The sequence below is a fragment of the Passer montanus genome, unplaced genomic scaffold, assembly GCF_014805655.1.
Source record: "Passer montanus isolate IOZ18808 unplaced genomic scaffold, ASM1480565v1 scaffold82, whole genome shotgun sequence".
Taxonomy (NCBI): Eukaryota; Metazoa; Chordata; class Aves; order Passeriformes; family Passeridae; genus Passer; species Passer montanus.
In genome coordinates, this window is record NW_024373479.1 from 2,991,056 (window position 1) to 3,006,997 (window position 15,942).

General features: G+C 43.9%; 1 protein-coding gene across 2 annotated transcripts in view; it reads left to right on the top strand.

Moving 5' to 3' along the window:
* Positions 1 to 15,314, top strand: part of RTN1 (reticulon 1) — a 118,647-nt gene extending 103,333 nt beyond the window's left edge. For both annotated transcript variants that reach the window (XM_039733017.1, XM_039733018.1), the window contains 6 exons: positions 11,017 to 11,224; positions 12,109 to 12,247; positions 13,094 to 13,163; positions 13,552 to 13,598; positions 13,679 to 13,737; positions 14,495 to 15,314. In XM_039733017.1, the coding sequence (XP_039588951.1) occupies positions 11,017 to 11,224; positions 12,109 to 12,247; positions 13,094 to 13,163; positions 13,552 to 13,598; positions 13,679 to 13,737; positions 14,495 to 14,537 (566 nt within the window). In that variant the 3' untranslated portion in view covers positions 14,538 to 15,314. The remainder of the gene's footprint in view (positions 1 to 11,016; positions 11,225 to 12,108; positions 12,248 to 13,093; positions 13,164 to 13,551; positions 13,599 to 13,678; positions 13,738 to 14,494) is intronic.
* Positions 15,315 to 15,942: the final 628 nt, after the last annotated feature.

Sequence of the window (15,942 nt, forward strand, 5' to 3'; positions counted from 1 at the left end):
AAATTCTTTGATCAGTCCCAGATAAAATAGAGGAAATTTAAAATTCAGGAGAATGAAGACTAAAGACGATTCATTGATTCCTTTAATATCTATTATTCATGTTGTCTCTGTCTCAACCTGGAATATCAGTTTTGTGCAAATCTGGAGTTGTATAATTTTGCCAGCTTGATTGTCAATGGAATTATGGTTCCTCCCTGAATAGTCTGGAATGTGTCTGTGTGTGTAACAGATGCAGAGAGAAAACTCAGTAAATACAGAACATATTTTTATGGAAATTATGGAGATTCAACAATGAGGTTAACAAAAGTTGTGATTACTCAACAACCAAGACTGCAACGAGCTGTATCATTGGATTGATCCTATAGTATTTATAACTGGTGTAAAATCAGGTGGGCATCATGAGAAGCTGCAAAGATTCTTGGTGAGGCTTTGACTTTGCCCCACTCAGTCGAGGTACTGCTATTTCCCTTGCAGTGACTCTGCTGCTGCTGCACACGTTTAGAAATATTGGTTTTTACCTGCCCATCTTGCAGGTACAGCAGGATTAGAGCAAAGGTAGATCATGATCCAGCCCTTGGGTGAGCAGGACAGTAATTCACCCCTGCTGGGCATCTGCTTAATTCAGAATATTAACAGGGGTGGCTTTGGGGAGCTGCAGTGCCTTCCACGCCCAAGTCATCTCCGCACTGGAAGGTGATGCATTCGAAGCAGGCTGGGATGGAGCCATGCATAATGCATGAGTGTGAGGAGAAATGTCCCTGCCTGGGCGTGCTGGTGGCTGTGGGCCTTGGAGGAACAGCCTATAGCCTGTGCCAGCCGTGTGTGTGGCACAAGAGTGTGACACAAGAGTGTGACAGAGTGCACAGCTTCCCACCAGGAGCTGCTGGGCGAGGGCAGCCTCCAGCTGCAGGTGAAGGACAGGTCCCTGTGCCTGCCCCAGGGGCTCAGCTCGGCAGGATACAGGTGGCTTTGGGGAATTGATGGTTCACACCCTGCTAGAGAGGGTCTCTGGATTAGGAAGGACATAAATCCATAGAATATCTTGAGTTGGGAGGGACTCACAAGGTTCCTCAAGGTCCAATTTCTGGTCCTGCACAGACACCCCAACAGTCCCACCCTGTGCCTGAGGGCAGTGCCCAAACACTCCTTGAATTCTGTCAGGCTTGGTGCTGTGACCACTGCCCTGGGGAGCCTGTTCTGTGCCCAGGCACCCTCTGGGTGAAGAACCTTTTCCTGATATCCAACCTAAACCTCCCCTGGCACAGCTCCAGCCATTGCCTCAGGTCCTGCCAGTGGGCACTACAGAGATCAGGAGATCAGTCCCCAAGTTTGCACCCCAGCTTGGAAGAGTTGTTTGGTGTCAGTACACTGATCCTCATGAATATTCCCTTTTCCACTCTTCCTTCTACATGGCAACCCTTGTCTGGTCCTAAGTGTCAGGTTTGCTCCTGCAGCTTCAACCTTCTGCAAGTCTTATTAAAAAAGAAAAATGTAAAGATCCAGAGACATGAAGTGTTCATAGAAATGATCCTAAATATCACCTGCATTATAATTATGACTTTATGTGGAAAAGGACTGAAGACTTCATCAAATCCATCTAGTTGACATAACTCTGCTGGGACTGCAGTTATTGATTATCATTCCTTGGCAGCTGTTTTCAGAGAGCCAGCCTCCTCACTTGATTGATACATCCACTGGTTTCCAAAGGGTGATGGGAAGCTGCAGCAACTGCTCATGGCAATGTTCCTCACTTTAAGAGTGATAAAGAATTTCAATGACAATAATACAGTTGCATGCAGTTAATCTGTAATCTTATTGACAGTTGTGAAGTCTGCCTAATTACAGCTTTATAATGAGAATAAAACTTAGGCCTGTTGGTGCCTTCAGTGCTTTACTGAAAAGACTGTGGTCTGATCTCTCAGGTGGGATCCATTTGATAAAGATCTGCCCCAGTCTTTTGTTCTTATGTTAGATCTTGTAGGGCTAAAGCCCTGATAACAGCTCAACACCTGCTGTAACCAATATAGCTCAGTTTCATAAAACTATACCAACTTGTGGGGAGTTTATTTCCTAATTTCACAGATGGTTACCTGTGAAGTTTGAAGGAAATTTGTCAAGATTGTTTACGACTTTCAGATTTGCTGCATTTTTTTTTTTTTTTGTCACTGATGCAGAAATTGTATCAATTCTTCTTCCAGCACATTCTTGTTGATGGCAAAAGGAATCGGTGAGAAAATGTGCTCTGCTGAGCCAGGACAGAATCACAGAAAGGTCTGGGATGGAAGGGACCTTAAAGACCACCCAGTTCCAACCTCCCTTCTATTGCCAGGGACACCTTCCACCAAACCAGTTTGCTCAGAGCTATGTCTTTTAAGACCTGATGGACAATATTTTTTCATTGCCAGAACAAGGTGAAAATTCCTCCATAGTAAGAGTACATTGAGGTATTCCCTGAGGATTAATTTAAACTCCATCAAGGAGGTAATGGGGGGCAATAGCTGGAGGCAGTATTGGAGGGCTGCTTTTGTTTTCATTAGGTCCCTGGGAAGTGAGTTCTGGTGAGGCTTTTATGATATCAGCAGGGGTACTTTCTCCACATCATATTTAATTATAAGTAACATAGGTGTGAACCACTCATTTTGAAAATCAGCAGATTTTTGAAAGTTTGGATGGAGTCTAAGAGAGACCCCAGGTCTGTTCCTTTGGTCCAGGAACATCTCAGGAGAATCTTCACATTTCCATAGCATTATGTGCACTCAGAGCCTGCATTCAGGGACTCTGCTTGGTCTCCTTGGTTTCTGCACAGTTAAGGTGAGAGCCATAACATCCTCCCCAGAACCTGCCCAAGGCAGGCAGTGGTACAGTTTGATGAGCAGGAGTTGTGTCTTTCTCCTGCTGCTGTGCTCAGTCCTGGTCTTAAAGCATCTCTCACATGAAAATGAAAATAACAACAGCGTAATCGTTAATAGCAGCAACAATCACATAATAATTAATGATAATAAATGCTACAGTAGACTCGTGTGTGGTGTGGTTGAAGGGTTGATTTCTTACTGACAATCCTCTTTTACTGCCAGTCCTCCCTTGTCTATCCAAGCCTGCTCTGTTGCCCCACATTAGACAATCCATCAATGCGTTTTTGCTCATGTCTTGATCTTGTAAATGTTGTAGGAAATAACATGGAGGCCATCAAGGTTTTCCTTTCCCCTGATCCTATTCTTGTTCCAGGTCTCCTCTCATCAGACTCTGGGGACTGAGAAGGTCTGAACTTTCAAGTTAAACCTTGAAAAAAGTGGATGATAAAGTTATAAAGCTGAACTGAGGACAGGAAGTTAATGGTCAGAGTGTGTTCAAGAGGTAGAGGCATGGAGAGATTCCTCAAGGCTGGAGATGAAGGATCAGGAGATATGCCTCATGAAACAGCACAGATACCCTCTCTTGGCTCTGCTGTTCATCACAGCAGTCTCCTGAAGGAAGCAGACTGCTCATTAAACTGTGTATCCATCTGTATTACATTAGAATCAAATCTGTTGTGGGGAGGGGAGCAATGTCCACATTGGATCCTTCACTGGAGAGGAGAGGGAAAGGCTGGTCCTGCAGCCTGTGGTTAAACCTGCAAACTGGGCTTGCTTTGAGTGCAAGCAGTATTTATTTCTACTCAAAACCTATAGCATTGTCTCATTTGTTGTCAAATACTTTTGTGACAGTACTATAAACAAGCTTGTTCTTCTTAAATTGTGTTTCATGGTTTTTTCACTCCCAGAGGGTCTGATAAATGCCTTATGAGGTCATTTATATTTATGAAGTTGTAATATTACACTGTGTGTGGAAGTAAATGCTGTGTGCAGAGAAGTTTTTCTCACTTCTCTTAAAAACTATTATTAGATAGGGAGTAAAGCAGTACAACCCATTGATTTTACCTCCGAAGCAGGCCTGATGGTACGTCCATGGTGGGAAGGGCAGCTTGATCATTTCCAAAGGTGTTAGTAGTGTACTACAGAGCATACAGCCTTTTATGTAATCATCAAGGCCCATGGGCTTCATTTGAAGGCTGGGGACCAGGGGTTTGCTTACAGTTTTGTATTAACTTCCATAGAAATTCTGCTTTTTGCATGATCATTTTTCACACAGTTGTTGCAGTAGAGGAAAGGCTTGCAAAGTCAGAAGGAGAGAACAGAGATTTTCAGAGGAGAAGCTGTGGAAGATTTGAATTGTGCAGTCCCTGCTTGGTTGATCATTAATTTTCATTCTAAAATGCTTTCTTTGAGACACGGAATGGAAAGATTCCCATTTTTCCTGCAAAAGTATTTTTGGAAAACATAACCATATAGGAGGACATTTTAGCTACAAGTTGGTTTGGATCCTCTATTCTCCCTCTGGGATCTCTGCTCAGGAGGCTGGGCCTGCAGGTGCCCCACAGCACGAGGCTTCTGAGGACCACAAAAACCCCCAAAGCCCAGACCTTGTGTTTCCAGATCCTAACAAGGATGGATTCAGGAGCATTTTTAGTCAGTCTACCTTGGCACTGCCCTTTCCAGCCCCCACATCTGTCTTCTGGCTTTTTTGATACCAAGTACTGAGGAGCAGAAACATTTTCTGCTGCAAGCCATGGTGAGAGCTGTGAGAGCTTTCAGGCACTAGGGAGCTATTCCTTGCAGGCACAAGCACTGCCTGCTGCTGCTGTTTCTTACATTTTTGGGGTTAATTTCAGTTTGCCCCACAAACATAGGTATTTACCAGCTGTTCCTTGTACCATAGAGTTCACCTTTGCTAGCCTGTGGCCCCAAGTGCAGGATCCCATTCGTTTAGCCAGATGAGGTTCTGCCAGAAAGTATGGCTTTAAAGCACTGTTTTGGCACCCTTGAAAAATCTTGCAACTAGAAGACCACTTGAGTAGCATTTTGCAAGTTCTGCTGTCAGTTAAAAAGCACAAGCAGGCGATACTTGCAGATAAACAGCTCATCAGACACGCTTCTCCTGAAAAATTCTTCAAAGGCAGTGGCAGTGACCTGCAGCGCTGCTGTCTTAAAGATGGCTGGTAAGTCTTCCTTAATAAATGCAAATAGTTTTGAGTCTGAGGCAGTTCTGGCAAAACCCAGAGTCCTTTTATACCTCCACAAATGACTCAGACTTCTGGAGAGTTACACTGTTAAGAGTGCAAAGTGAGTGATGTTGCTTCCCTCCTTCCAGGAGGCTAAAGGGAGATCATGGAAAGCTACAGCAGAACAGCTTCTGCATGCTAATGGGCATGGGCAGGATTTTTTTGAGTAGTGATTTTCAAAACAGAAGGAGCCCGACCCTCAAGTGAAGCCAAGGCTGATTTCAGTGCCCAAACCCCTTTTGCAAATCCGCGCTGCAAACTGGGTGGTTTGAAGTTGGCGTTTTGGCTCTTGGAAGTGGACCTTGCTTAGCCAAACGGACTGAGCCCCTGTCCAATTGCATGCACATCACACATCCACAGCCTCACGTGGCACCAGCCTCCTGCCTCATGAATATTCAGCGTGCATTGCTCAGAATTGTGCCATTGTGGTGGGGTCTGGGCAGCACCATGCACACACACACCCCTTCCCAGTAAAACGCCCGGCGCTTGCAGGACCCTGCCCCACACTAGAACCTTTTATTCTTTCCCTTCTGATTGATCAAAGCAGTCAGTTGTTATGTGGTTAATTTGTGCCGTGAGGTATCCTCTGTCCTTTAGTTGATCTGGGGAATGCTGTAGCCACCTTAGAGCTGGGCTGGAAGCTGTCTCAGCCTGGCCAGCATGGGGTTGGCGCGTGCTGGCGAGTGGCCCTGCAGAGGAGGGCGTGTGTGAAAGCTGCAGTTCCAGCTCCACTCCTGGCCCTGTCAGCCTCATTCCCACTGCATCCCCATCTGCTGGGGAGGATGCTCTGAGCCTGGCTGGTTGTTTCTTCAGTATGCCAAGGAAGGGGTACAGGCAGGAACAGGCAGATGCCCTTCAGCAAAGGCTCAGGCACTGGTTATACTTAGTGACCTGTTGAAAGACACTGTACCCATGGGGTCAGAGAGTGTTTGGGAGGAGTTGTTTGGTATCTTAATCAGTTTTACATGAATATAGGGTGAGATAAAATTCAAAGCAGACATATAAATGTGGTGGACTGTGGGGATTTATGAAGGAATTTCGAATGAGTCAGAGACAGGACTCTGAATTGCTTTTGATGATGCGATTTATTTTTCTTATCTTCTACGTAGGAAGGGTGAGCTCAGCTCACATCTTCACTGCATGGTTTAGAAGGTCACAAGACTTCTAGTTACAAGACCTTTTAAGGATTTATTAACCAATAAAACACTGCCAACAAGGATATTTATGGTTTTGACCCAATCCTTAAATATTTCATCTTATGGACTGCTGTTACAGTGTAAGCCAGTTTCTTAGCCAGTCATGTTATGACACACAAACCTACAGTACTGTACTTTAAAACTCTAAGTTTTCCTCTACTTAGCTTAAGGTGTCTCTGCTTTAAACTATAAAACCACATTCTCAATTCCAACACCTAAGTTGGGAAGCCTTTTCCAAGGTTTCCAAATCAAATCCTGTGTTTAATTCTAAGCTTTGGCTTACAGGCCCAAAGTTCTTAGAATTCCCTGCATTTCGGATTCCAACATTGGACAACCTCATCTTTAATTTTAATTCCTGTTTAGAATTTAAAAAAAGGGTTTGAGGAAGGTTGATGCAAGTCTGGGTTCACCTGGTGGTCAATGAGAAAATTTCTCATTTGTTTGCCCCTTAGTCTCTATTTACAGCACCAGACACTGATGTGACAGTGTTTTGGCTCTGGTGTAAATGGTTACAGGAGAAAATGGCACTGAGGAAGCCAGGCAAAGGATCCCAGCTGGGGCATTCTGCACCCAGAGCGCCTCTCTCTGCTTTTAAGAGAGATTTGTTTAGGCAAGGAAGTGTAGGAGAAAAATGTGTTTAACTACTGTTTCAGCAAGGAAGCATTTCTTTACCTGGAGGGTGGTCAAACTCTGAAACTGGCTTCTAGAGAGACGGTCTGTGCCCCAAACCTGTTAGTGTTTCAGAGGTATTCGGAAAATGCCCTCAAAAACATTCTTTAGCTTTTGGTCAGGCCTGAATTGGTCAGGCTGTTAGTGTAGGTAATGGTTGTAGGTGCCTCCCAACTGAAATAGTAAGTTCTATTCTATTCTATTCTATTCTATTCTATTCTATTCTATTCTATTCTATTCTATTCTATTCTATTCTATTCCATTCCATTCCATTCCATTCCAATAATGTAAGAAGCCTTTGAAGTGACTGAAGCTGCAACTGAAAGAGAAAACATGGCTCTGACAGTTGTAGCTCAGATGTTTTTAGCAGCATGTAAATTCTGGGGGAACTGATACTGCTCAGATCCCTGAGGCCTGTCCAGCCAAAGTCTTCCCAAGTCTCCACTGATTTCTAGTTCTGGATTCTCCTTCCCTGCCCAAGGAGCTTTGAGGTCCACCTCCCTCCTGTATCACCTTTTGCAAAGAGGTTTGGCTCAGCCTTTTCTCCCTAAGGGAGAGGAGGAGGAATGGCTACAGGAACATCAAATCCCACCCGAACAGCTGGACAGGTCAGCAGTGCTGCAGCTCCCTGTCCCTTCGAGGGAGATGAGGAGAAGGCAGATGTTCTTCCTGCCCTTGAGAATCCTGACAGACCTGGCAGGCTGTGGGTGAGGGGAGTGTGCTCCCAGCATGGACCTGGGCACTGAGAGAGCCATGTAAAAATCATTGAACTCCTATCTACCTTTTCTGTGCTGAGATTTTCCAACTAGCAGTTGGCACTTTTTTTTTCCCATGCTCATGGGAATATTTGCCTCAGGTCTAAAAGACACAGGATCCCTCTCTCCCAGGTCTGCTTTGGCTGGAGAAAGAGGCCAGATGCTTTTTCATCTCCTCCCTCTCACATGCACTTGTTCCCAGAACTGTGTCACTTGGCCTCTGTCCATCCCTCTCTGATCCTTTCCTTACCTGATACAGCTGAGTAAATATCCCAGTCATTCCATGGCAGGAACAGATGGCTTTCAGGATATACACACACCTGGTCAAGCCTGTCTTGAGTAACTCAGCATCTTCCCTTTGGAGGAGAATGAGAAAATGCAGTTTGGCATCTCTCTGCATGAGAACGCAGCCCACTGCCAGCCTGCAGGAGTATGAGTTTGAAGAGCATCAGAGGAAAAAGGCTTAGTTGGTCATTATGGATCTTATAATTAATTGGGATTGACTCAGGGAACTCTGTTGGAGTTCAGTTTGTATTTTTTGCCTCAGTTCTCTTTTGTTTGCCTCTCTACTGCGTATGTCCCAGGCAATGTTTTCCCCTGGCACGTCCTTTTTCTGCCATCAGCAGATGATGTACCACATACCCCAGCTCACCTGTGCCTATTTAATTTAATGTTGAGGTTTTGTGTGATAGACAACTTAAGTATCTCAAAGTCAGATTTGCATAGATTTCCAGTACTCTGACAGTGTAATTTTTGAGCACAAAAAATATCAGGTTGTGAAGACTCACAGAACCTTAGAATGGGTTGGGTTGGAAGGAAGCTTAAAAATCATCTCATCCTACCCCTCCTGCCATGGGCAGGAACACCTTCCACTTTTTCCATGCCTCATCAGCATGGCCTGGAACACTTCCAGGGATGGGGCAGCCACAGCTTCTGTGGACACCCTGTGCCAGGGCCTCAGCACCCTCACAGAAAATATAACATCTCCTGTCCAAATGCTCACTGGTGACAGCACCCAGTTGTTGTGCTGCAGGATTTTGAAGTACCTTCACTGAAAAAGAATATGAAAAATAGCCACACCTGCACTCTTGTGTTGTGGATGCCATTTTGTAAGGATGGTTTGCAAGGCTGGAGTTGCATGCTCCATCACCTCATCACTGTGAGCAATCTGGGGAGCTCCAGGTGTGCCCTGCAATACAGCTGTGTCTGCTGCTACACCTCCTCATCCAGGTGCTCTGACAATGCTGGAACTGCATTTTGGGGCACTCCATACTCCCTGCCCCAGGGTTTCTGCTGGAAGCAGGCATGGGTGCATATCTGTAAGAGACTGGTCCCTGTTTTGTGGAGTTGGCACCCAGGATCCCAAAACAGGCACTAAGGTCCATTGTCCTGTGGCTTCCATGCAGCCCATAGGATCCAGCCATGTGTGCTCATGACCACAGGTCCAGTGCTGAACACTTAAAAACAGTAAAAGGTTCATATATAGTGTATATTGATGGAGAATATAATTGGTTGTGAATGGTGCATGAAGAGAGGAGAGCTCAGTAATACAACAGCAATTTTTGCATTCAAGCCCATCACTGTAAAGCAGGGCTAATATGTGTAATAGTAATGAGTAATATAACTCATTGACTCAAGGCAGACACACTGTGATGACTCACAATTTTTGAAGATTTGGTGATAAGGACTAAGAGGCTGGATTAATTTTGTTTCTTTTAGTATTGGTGACTTTATTTTTTTTTTCCTGACAGATTGTAGTTTTCCTGAATTTACTCTTTGTTCAGAATGATTTGACAAGTGGCATCTCTCAAATCTGTTTGGCTGGTGCTGTGTTCAAGCTGTTCTTGAGGACTTGTGCAGTGTGTGAAATTAAAGCTGTTTTGTTTAGGTTGTCATGAGCACGTTCTCTGGCTGGATGAAGAGTCCTCTCAGAAACAGGTTGTGGGTGTAAACAGATTAAATTCACCTTTGTGGACTGGATATTCCACAATCCTTTCATAAAATTTTGCTGTTTTAGTGGATGTCTCTGATACTAGAACTTTTTGCTGGAGAGGTTGAAATAAAATATAACAAGTGGGTGGAAAACACTGTAAAAGTTAACTGCTTTACAAATGTAAAAATGCAAGACTTGAAAATGCTCTAGTGCACTTGTTTGTTCTAGCCAGCACCTCCCATGGACAGGGGAAGTTATATAACAAGCAGAAAGCTTTTATTTTTTTCTTTTTTCTTTCTGATTCTGAGGTTGGATTGAGTAGCAAGAGAGATTATTCTGTATTTGAAGGCCTTATCTGAAAAATGGTTTCCTACTTATGGAACTGTTAAGCAGCGGTAAAACCAGGAGTCTTTTCCTTTCTCAAAACTTACGAAATAACAAAATTAAATTGTCAAAACTTTGAATGGGAAAGTGGTTTATTGTGGCTAGCCCCAAACTTTCTCATTCATTTGTCAACAACCAAAACCGGAAGATGCTTTGATCAAACATTTGGCATTTGAACTTGTGAAAAAGAAAAACAAATTAAAAAATTGGAATTTTCAGGCTGAGTAAATGCACGGTAGGTTGAAATCTTCCGTCAGCCCTAGCAACAACACAAACCCCAGCTTGCACTTGCCTTGCTGCTGCAAGAGACCCACCCACCGTGCTGCGGTTGGCGATACTCATCCATCTTATCTAACCCAGGCACAGGCACAAGCAAAACAAGGATTTCAAGTAGGTCATGGGTTGTAATTTCCTCAGCCCATCTCTCCAATCCCTTTGCTGCTCCTGCTGAGGAGCTCCTGTTGGTGCTGCTGTGAGCAGAGATGTCGCTGCTCCCTGAGGGTCACACAGGGTGTGTAGGGGCCACCTCTGATGCCTTTGCAGCTCCTGCCTGTTGTATTTGCTGGGAAATGCCCCAACAAAGGCGGGAATGATGCATCTGACTCCATGTTCTCAGAAGACTAATTTATTACTTTTATACTGTACTATACTAAAGAATACAGAAAGGATACTTACTAAAATGCTAAAAAGATAATAATGAAAACTTGCGACTCTTTCCAGAGTCTCGACACAGCCTGGCCCTGGTTGGCCATTGAGTCAAAACAACTCACACCAGAGTCCAATGAAACAATCACCTGTGGGTAAACAATCTCCAAACACATTCCACATGAGCAAAACACAGGAGAAGCAAATGAGATAAGAATTGTTTTCCTTCTCTCTGAGGCTTCTCAGCTTCCCAGGAGAAAAACCCTGGGCGAAGGGATTTCTTCAGAGGATGTGAACACTACACCTGCCTTTAAGTATTTGTTCTTCTCCCCCCAGCTATCGACCTGTTGTACTGGCGTGACATCAAGCAGACGGGGATCGTGTTTGGCAGCCTGCTGTTGCTGCTCTTCTCCCTGACCCAGTTCAGCGTCGTCAGTGTCGTGGCCTACCTGGCCCTGGCCGGCCTCTCGGCCACCATCAGCTTCAGAATCTACAAATCGGTCCTACAGGCCGTGCAGAAGACGGACGAGGGCCACCCCTTCAAGTGAGTGGCTTTCTGCTGAAATTCGCCTCTTGCTCATAAAGAGGGAAATAAAGATATTTTCACAGTTTCTCAAAAATTGTAATGTTCTGTCGGCTTAGATCCCAGAGGGAAAAAGAAAAACGAAACACCATAAAAATTGTCATCCTCTAGGACATGGGATTTTTTTTCTCAAAAAGATATCGGAAATTTTAAGTAAACAGAGAAAAGGAGTTTCTTTAGAGCTGGTGATAATACAGCATACCTACAAGAGAAAAGATCATTGTTTCTGGGCACAATCTATTGGGCATAGAAGGCCCAATATCTTTTCTCCAACAACCCGATATCTAAGTGATGGTGCCAGTGCCAATGCACTCCCCACTCTCCACAGGGTCTGGGGGGATTGCTCCACAAGAACAGTGATCCTTTCTCCTCTGCTGTGCCAACCAGTTCGTAAACCAGGTCATGGAACTGGTGTGGTTTACAGACAGACACTAAAAAAGAATCTTGTTGGGGTGCTGCTCCTCCTGCTTCACTTGTGTCAGTTCTGAGCAGTGACTCAGGATGGCAGGGGCGTGTAGCTCAGAGAACAGCGCAGAAACTTGAGGGGAAAACTCTCAGGTCAGATTTGTATTCCACTTTGTGTGAGAAAAAGAGAGAAATCCCGTCAAGACCAAGCTCTGTGTGGGAAGAGGGCGAGGCTGGAGGCAAAGAGCATCACCCAGTGAGATGGGTCATGGAGGGTGAAGAGGGTGTGCTCATGGCCCTGGACCTCCAGGGAGGGGATTTCATTGCTCCAGCATAAAGAAATGAGGTCTGGGAAGGAGGGAATGATGGGGTGGATGGGTTTGAGCGTGAACAGCAGGGGAAACTTCCCAGGTTTGTAACAGAACCTGTGTTTCTGGCAGAGCCTACTTGGAGATGGAGATGAATCTTTCACAGGACCAGATCCAGAAATACACAGATTGTCTCCAGCTATACGTCAACAGCACAGTCAAAGAGCTGAGGAGACTCTTTCTTGTTCAGGACCTTGTGGATTCTTTAAAAGTAGGATTGCTTTAAATATTTTTAATCCCTCTCTATAGGATCAATCTACATTTCAAAGAGCTGCTTCCCATGTTGACAGGGTTGTCATGAAACCTAGTTTTGTGTAGCTCCAAATATGAAAGCTGCTCTGTTTTTTGATTTAAAAACTGTTTCCAGCACTTTAGGGGTTTGGCATTTGAATGTATTGATAGATAATACAGGATGTAAAAATTTGCAGAACCAGTTTAGCTCCACCTCAGTTCTAGAAGCATCCTAGCATTATGCTTTTTATTGCTTTGCTATAAAATAATGGTCCCCTCTGTTAATCTGGATTTCCTCTGGTGGCATTACCTGCTATGGAAGAAGATCTTCTTTCACTCCCTGCTGAAATAACTACTGATTTTTAGCCTTATACTCAAGCAGGTGTCCTTTAGAGTAAAGGGAAGATCATTAAGAGAGCAGACATAGGTTAGCCTCCTAAATTAGTAAAGAATTTTAGGAAAATGTAGCCATCTTTCAGCCTCAAGTGTTATCAGCTCTGGGATTACCACATCATGGCTCTGTTTAACATGTTTGGGATGACCCCTCCCATCATAAAAATTGGGTGCAGAAATCTGCTTATGCCATTCTCAATGCAGAGTTCTACATGGATGCAATTTAAGCCCTAAATAGAGATGAAAACTGAGCTAAGAGGGCGAGAAGCAGAGAGAATGGGGTTTATACACCTAGAAAAACTACCTCATTCCTAATGTGCCTTAACCACTCTCTGCCACATTAAAAAAGGCTAATGTGTCATTGTGTTAGCTAGTTAAGCAAACTATTTTCTTCTCATGCTGGAGGTGATGTAATGATCCATCTTTAATTTAGTTTGCAGTACTAATGTGGCTGCTGACTTACGTGGGAGCCCTCTTCAATGGCCTGACTCTTCTGATAATGGGTAAAAATCAGCATTTCTTTTAAAAATCTATTTTTAACTTGAACTCCCTCCGGATTTCAACTTAGACAAAACAGCCTATCCCTGGCATGCCTTCCCCTCAGTTAAACCACCAACATTTATTTCCCTTCCCAGTAAATATTCATTGTTCTGTTATGCTGTCCCTCCTGCTAGAGGTGCTTGGCAGGTCATGGTTTTGTGCAGCTCCCAGTCCCAGAGCAATGGGGAATTCCATATTTGGGAGGCTTGAGTAAAGTGCACTTTTAATACAAAGCTCCCTGGTGGATCAGCTGACCAAGTGGCACGATAATGTGTTTGCCACCGAAGTAGGTCTCTGCTCTGGGGGAATCTGATCTGCAGGAACATAACACTGTGCTCTTTTTCTCCTCAGCTGTGGTGTCTATGTTTACTCTCCCCGTTGTATATGACAAGTACCAGGTAGGTCTGTCTGCGTGGTGCATTTGGGGTGCCTCACCGGTTGTTGCCTCGTTGACTTGGTCTCCTCTTGCTCTCTGCAGGCACAGATTGATCAGTACTTGGGGCTGGTGCGGACCCACATAAACACGGTCGTGGCAAAGTGAGTTCAGTGGCCAGCTGTGTGAGGTTGTGGTGCCCTCGGGGGTGGCTGGGACCCGGGGGGTCCTGGGGACATTGTGTCCTATCAGAGTGTCCTCCAGAGAGGTTGAGATTCCTGGAGAAACCCTCCCAGCTGAGTACAGACTAAGGCACTCCATCCTTCTGTCCCCTTCCCTGCTGTTTGGGGGAGTTGTGGGCAGAGCAGCCCAGTCACAGACTGGTGTCCACACTGGTACCTGGCCAGGACAAACAGGAAGGAATGAGTTAATTCTCTTCCCCACTGACCACTCTAAGCCCGTTTTTTTGCATGAGCTGATAGCATTAATAACCAAAGTGGGAATTAGGACACCACCCTGTCACAGAAAGCAAATACCTGGAAGCACTGTGATCTTTAGTGTTTCAAATCCCCATGAAACAGGAAGAAGATCTGGGTGAAATTTTGAAATTTTGTTCTGAAAATTCTATTTTTAGGCTCTCTTCCTGGCTTTCTATAGGCAATAGATCATGGAGAAATAATGCTGGGGGGAGAATATCACTGAACATATCCCTAGATTACATGAGCCACCAAAAACCAGGCCTGTAAGCACACCTAGATGGACATCACTTCTGTTTCTCATGGTACTTTAATTCACCTGTTGAGACAACACACTGAGCGTGGACTAGAGATTATCCCTGCATAAAAGTCCAAGTGGGGAACCACTGGAATGGAATAACTGCCTCCCCATATAATCCTTTTTTTTTCCTTTTTTATTTTTCAGGATTCAAGCTAAAATCCCAGGTGCTAAGAGAAAGGCAGAGTAAAGCAGACATCAAGAATTCATCGAATACAGTAGTGCATAATGGGGAAATCTGGAGTGAAAACAGCTCTGTTCTTACACTTTACTGCAAATTTATCATTCTTTTTTTTTCTTGACACCATAATCTTAGAAACATGAAACTCAGAAGCAGTGCTTTTCCCCTGCTGCTTCTGCACTTAGGATATTTGCAATCACTTGTGTCAAGCACTAAAGTATAGTAAAGAGAAAAGTGTACTAGATGTGGTTTTTTGTGTTGCTTATAAAGTGCATGATGGTGAGAGCCTAAATAATATTGACCTCTTTATTTAATTTTTTTTTTTAGTGTTTTTCCTTCTTCTATTGGCATTGCTTCTATAACTTTTAATGTTACATGTGGCTAGGGGCTTTCCTGCTTAGCGCACTTGATGCAATAGTTAAAATTGCTTCTACGTCACTGGGTTGCTGGTTGGATTCATCTTTATTAACTATATAGAATTGTAGACTGATGTTTTAGTGTTTTCCAGCACAAATAAAATAAACAGTAATCAGTACTTATGGTAATCAGTTTTGTATAACTCAAAAAAAAATGAAAAAAAGAAAACAAAACCCAGTACTTTTGTCGTAAAGGATTGACAGGCTGATTTACATGTATGGTAACTGGAAAGTTCCAGCATGTTCAATTTATTACGATTTGTATTACATTCTCTGTAGTTCCTAATGGACTTAATTATGGACTCTGAATATTTGCACTTATGTACTTGATACCGAATGCAGAAATAAATGTTACTAAATGTAAAAAGTTCTCTTTCTTGTCACCACTGGGACTACCTTAATATTTGGGAACTGGACACATACTGTGCAAAAAGGAGCGTTTTCCCTCTTTCTCTCTCCTTTGTAAATCAGCACACACTTTGCCCTTACATCATGGTGCAGCCCAACAAGTAGTACCTAATTAAGAGTAAGTAGCTCATCTAATATTTTTACATCTTAATGACTTTCCTTGGAATACAAAGAAGATCTCTGCACATTGTTTGTTTATTTTTGTTGGTGGTGTAGCAAACATCAGGTACATGAACCAGGGTCTCTTCCTCCGTTTGCTCACTGTGCAAACTACGAGCAGCACAGCATGGAGGTGTCAGCACAGCAGAAAGGGCTCTTCAGTTTCCTTATCACCAACTGCTCTCTTACCCAAAGCTGTTCTCTGAAATCTGCTTTAGACAGAATCAATATCAAATCAAAATCCAGAGGCTGGGAGCTGAAACAACCGTTTACTCTGGTTCAAAGGTGAAGGTTTTTAAAAATTAGAATTTGGTGTTTGAGAACCATCAGAGGAGAGGAACAGCTGTTGAACATTATCCAAAGTGCTTCAAAATAAACAAATGGTTAAGTGTTTGATTTGCCCATTTGTGGAGCACACCTGTGGAATTATT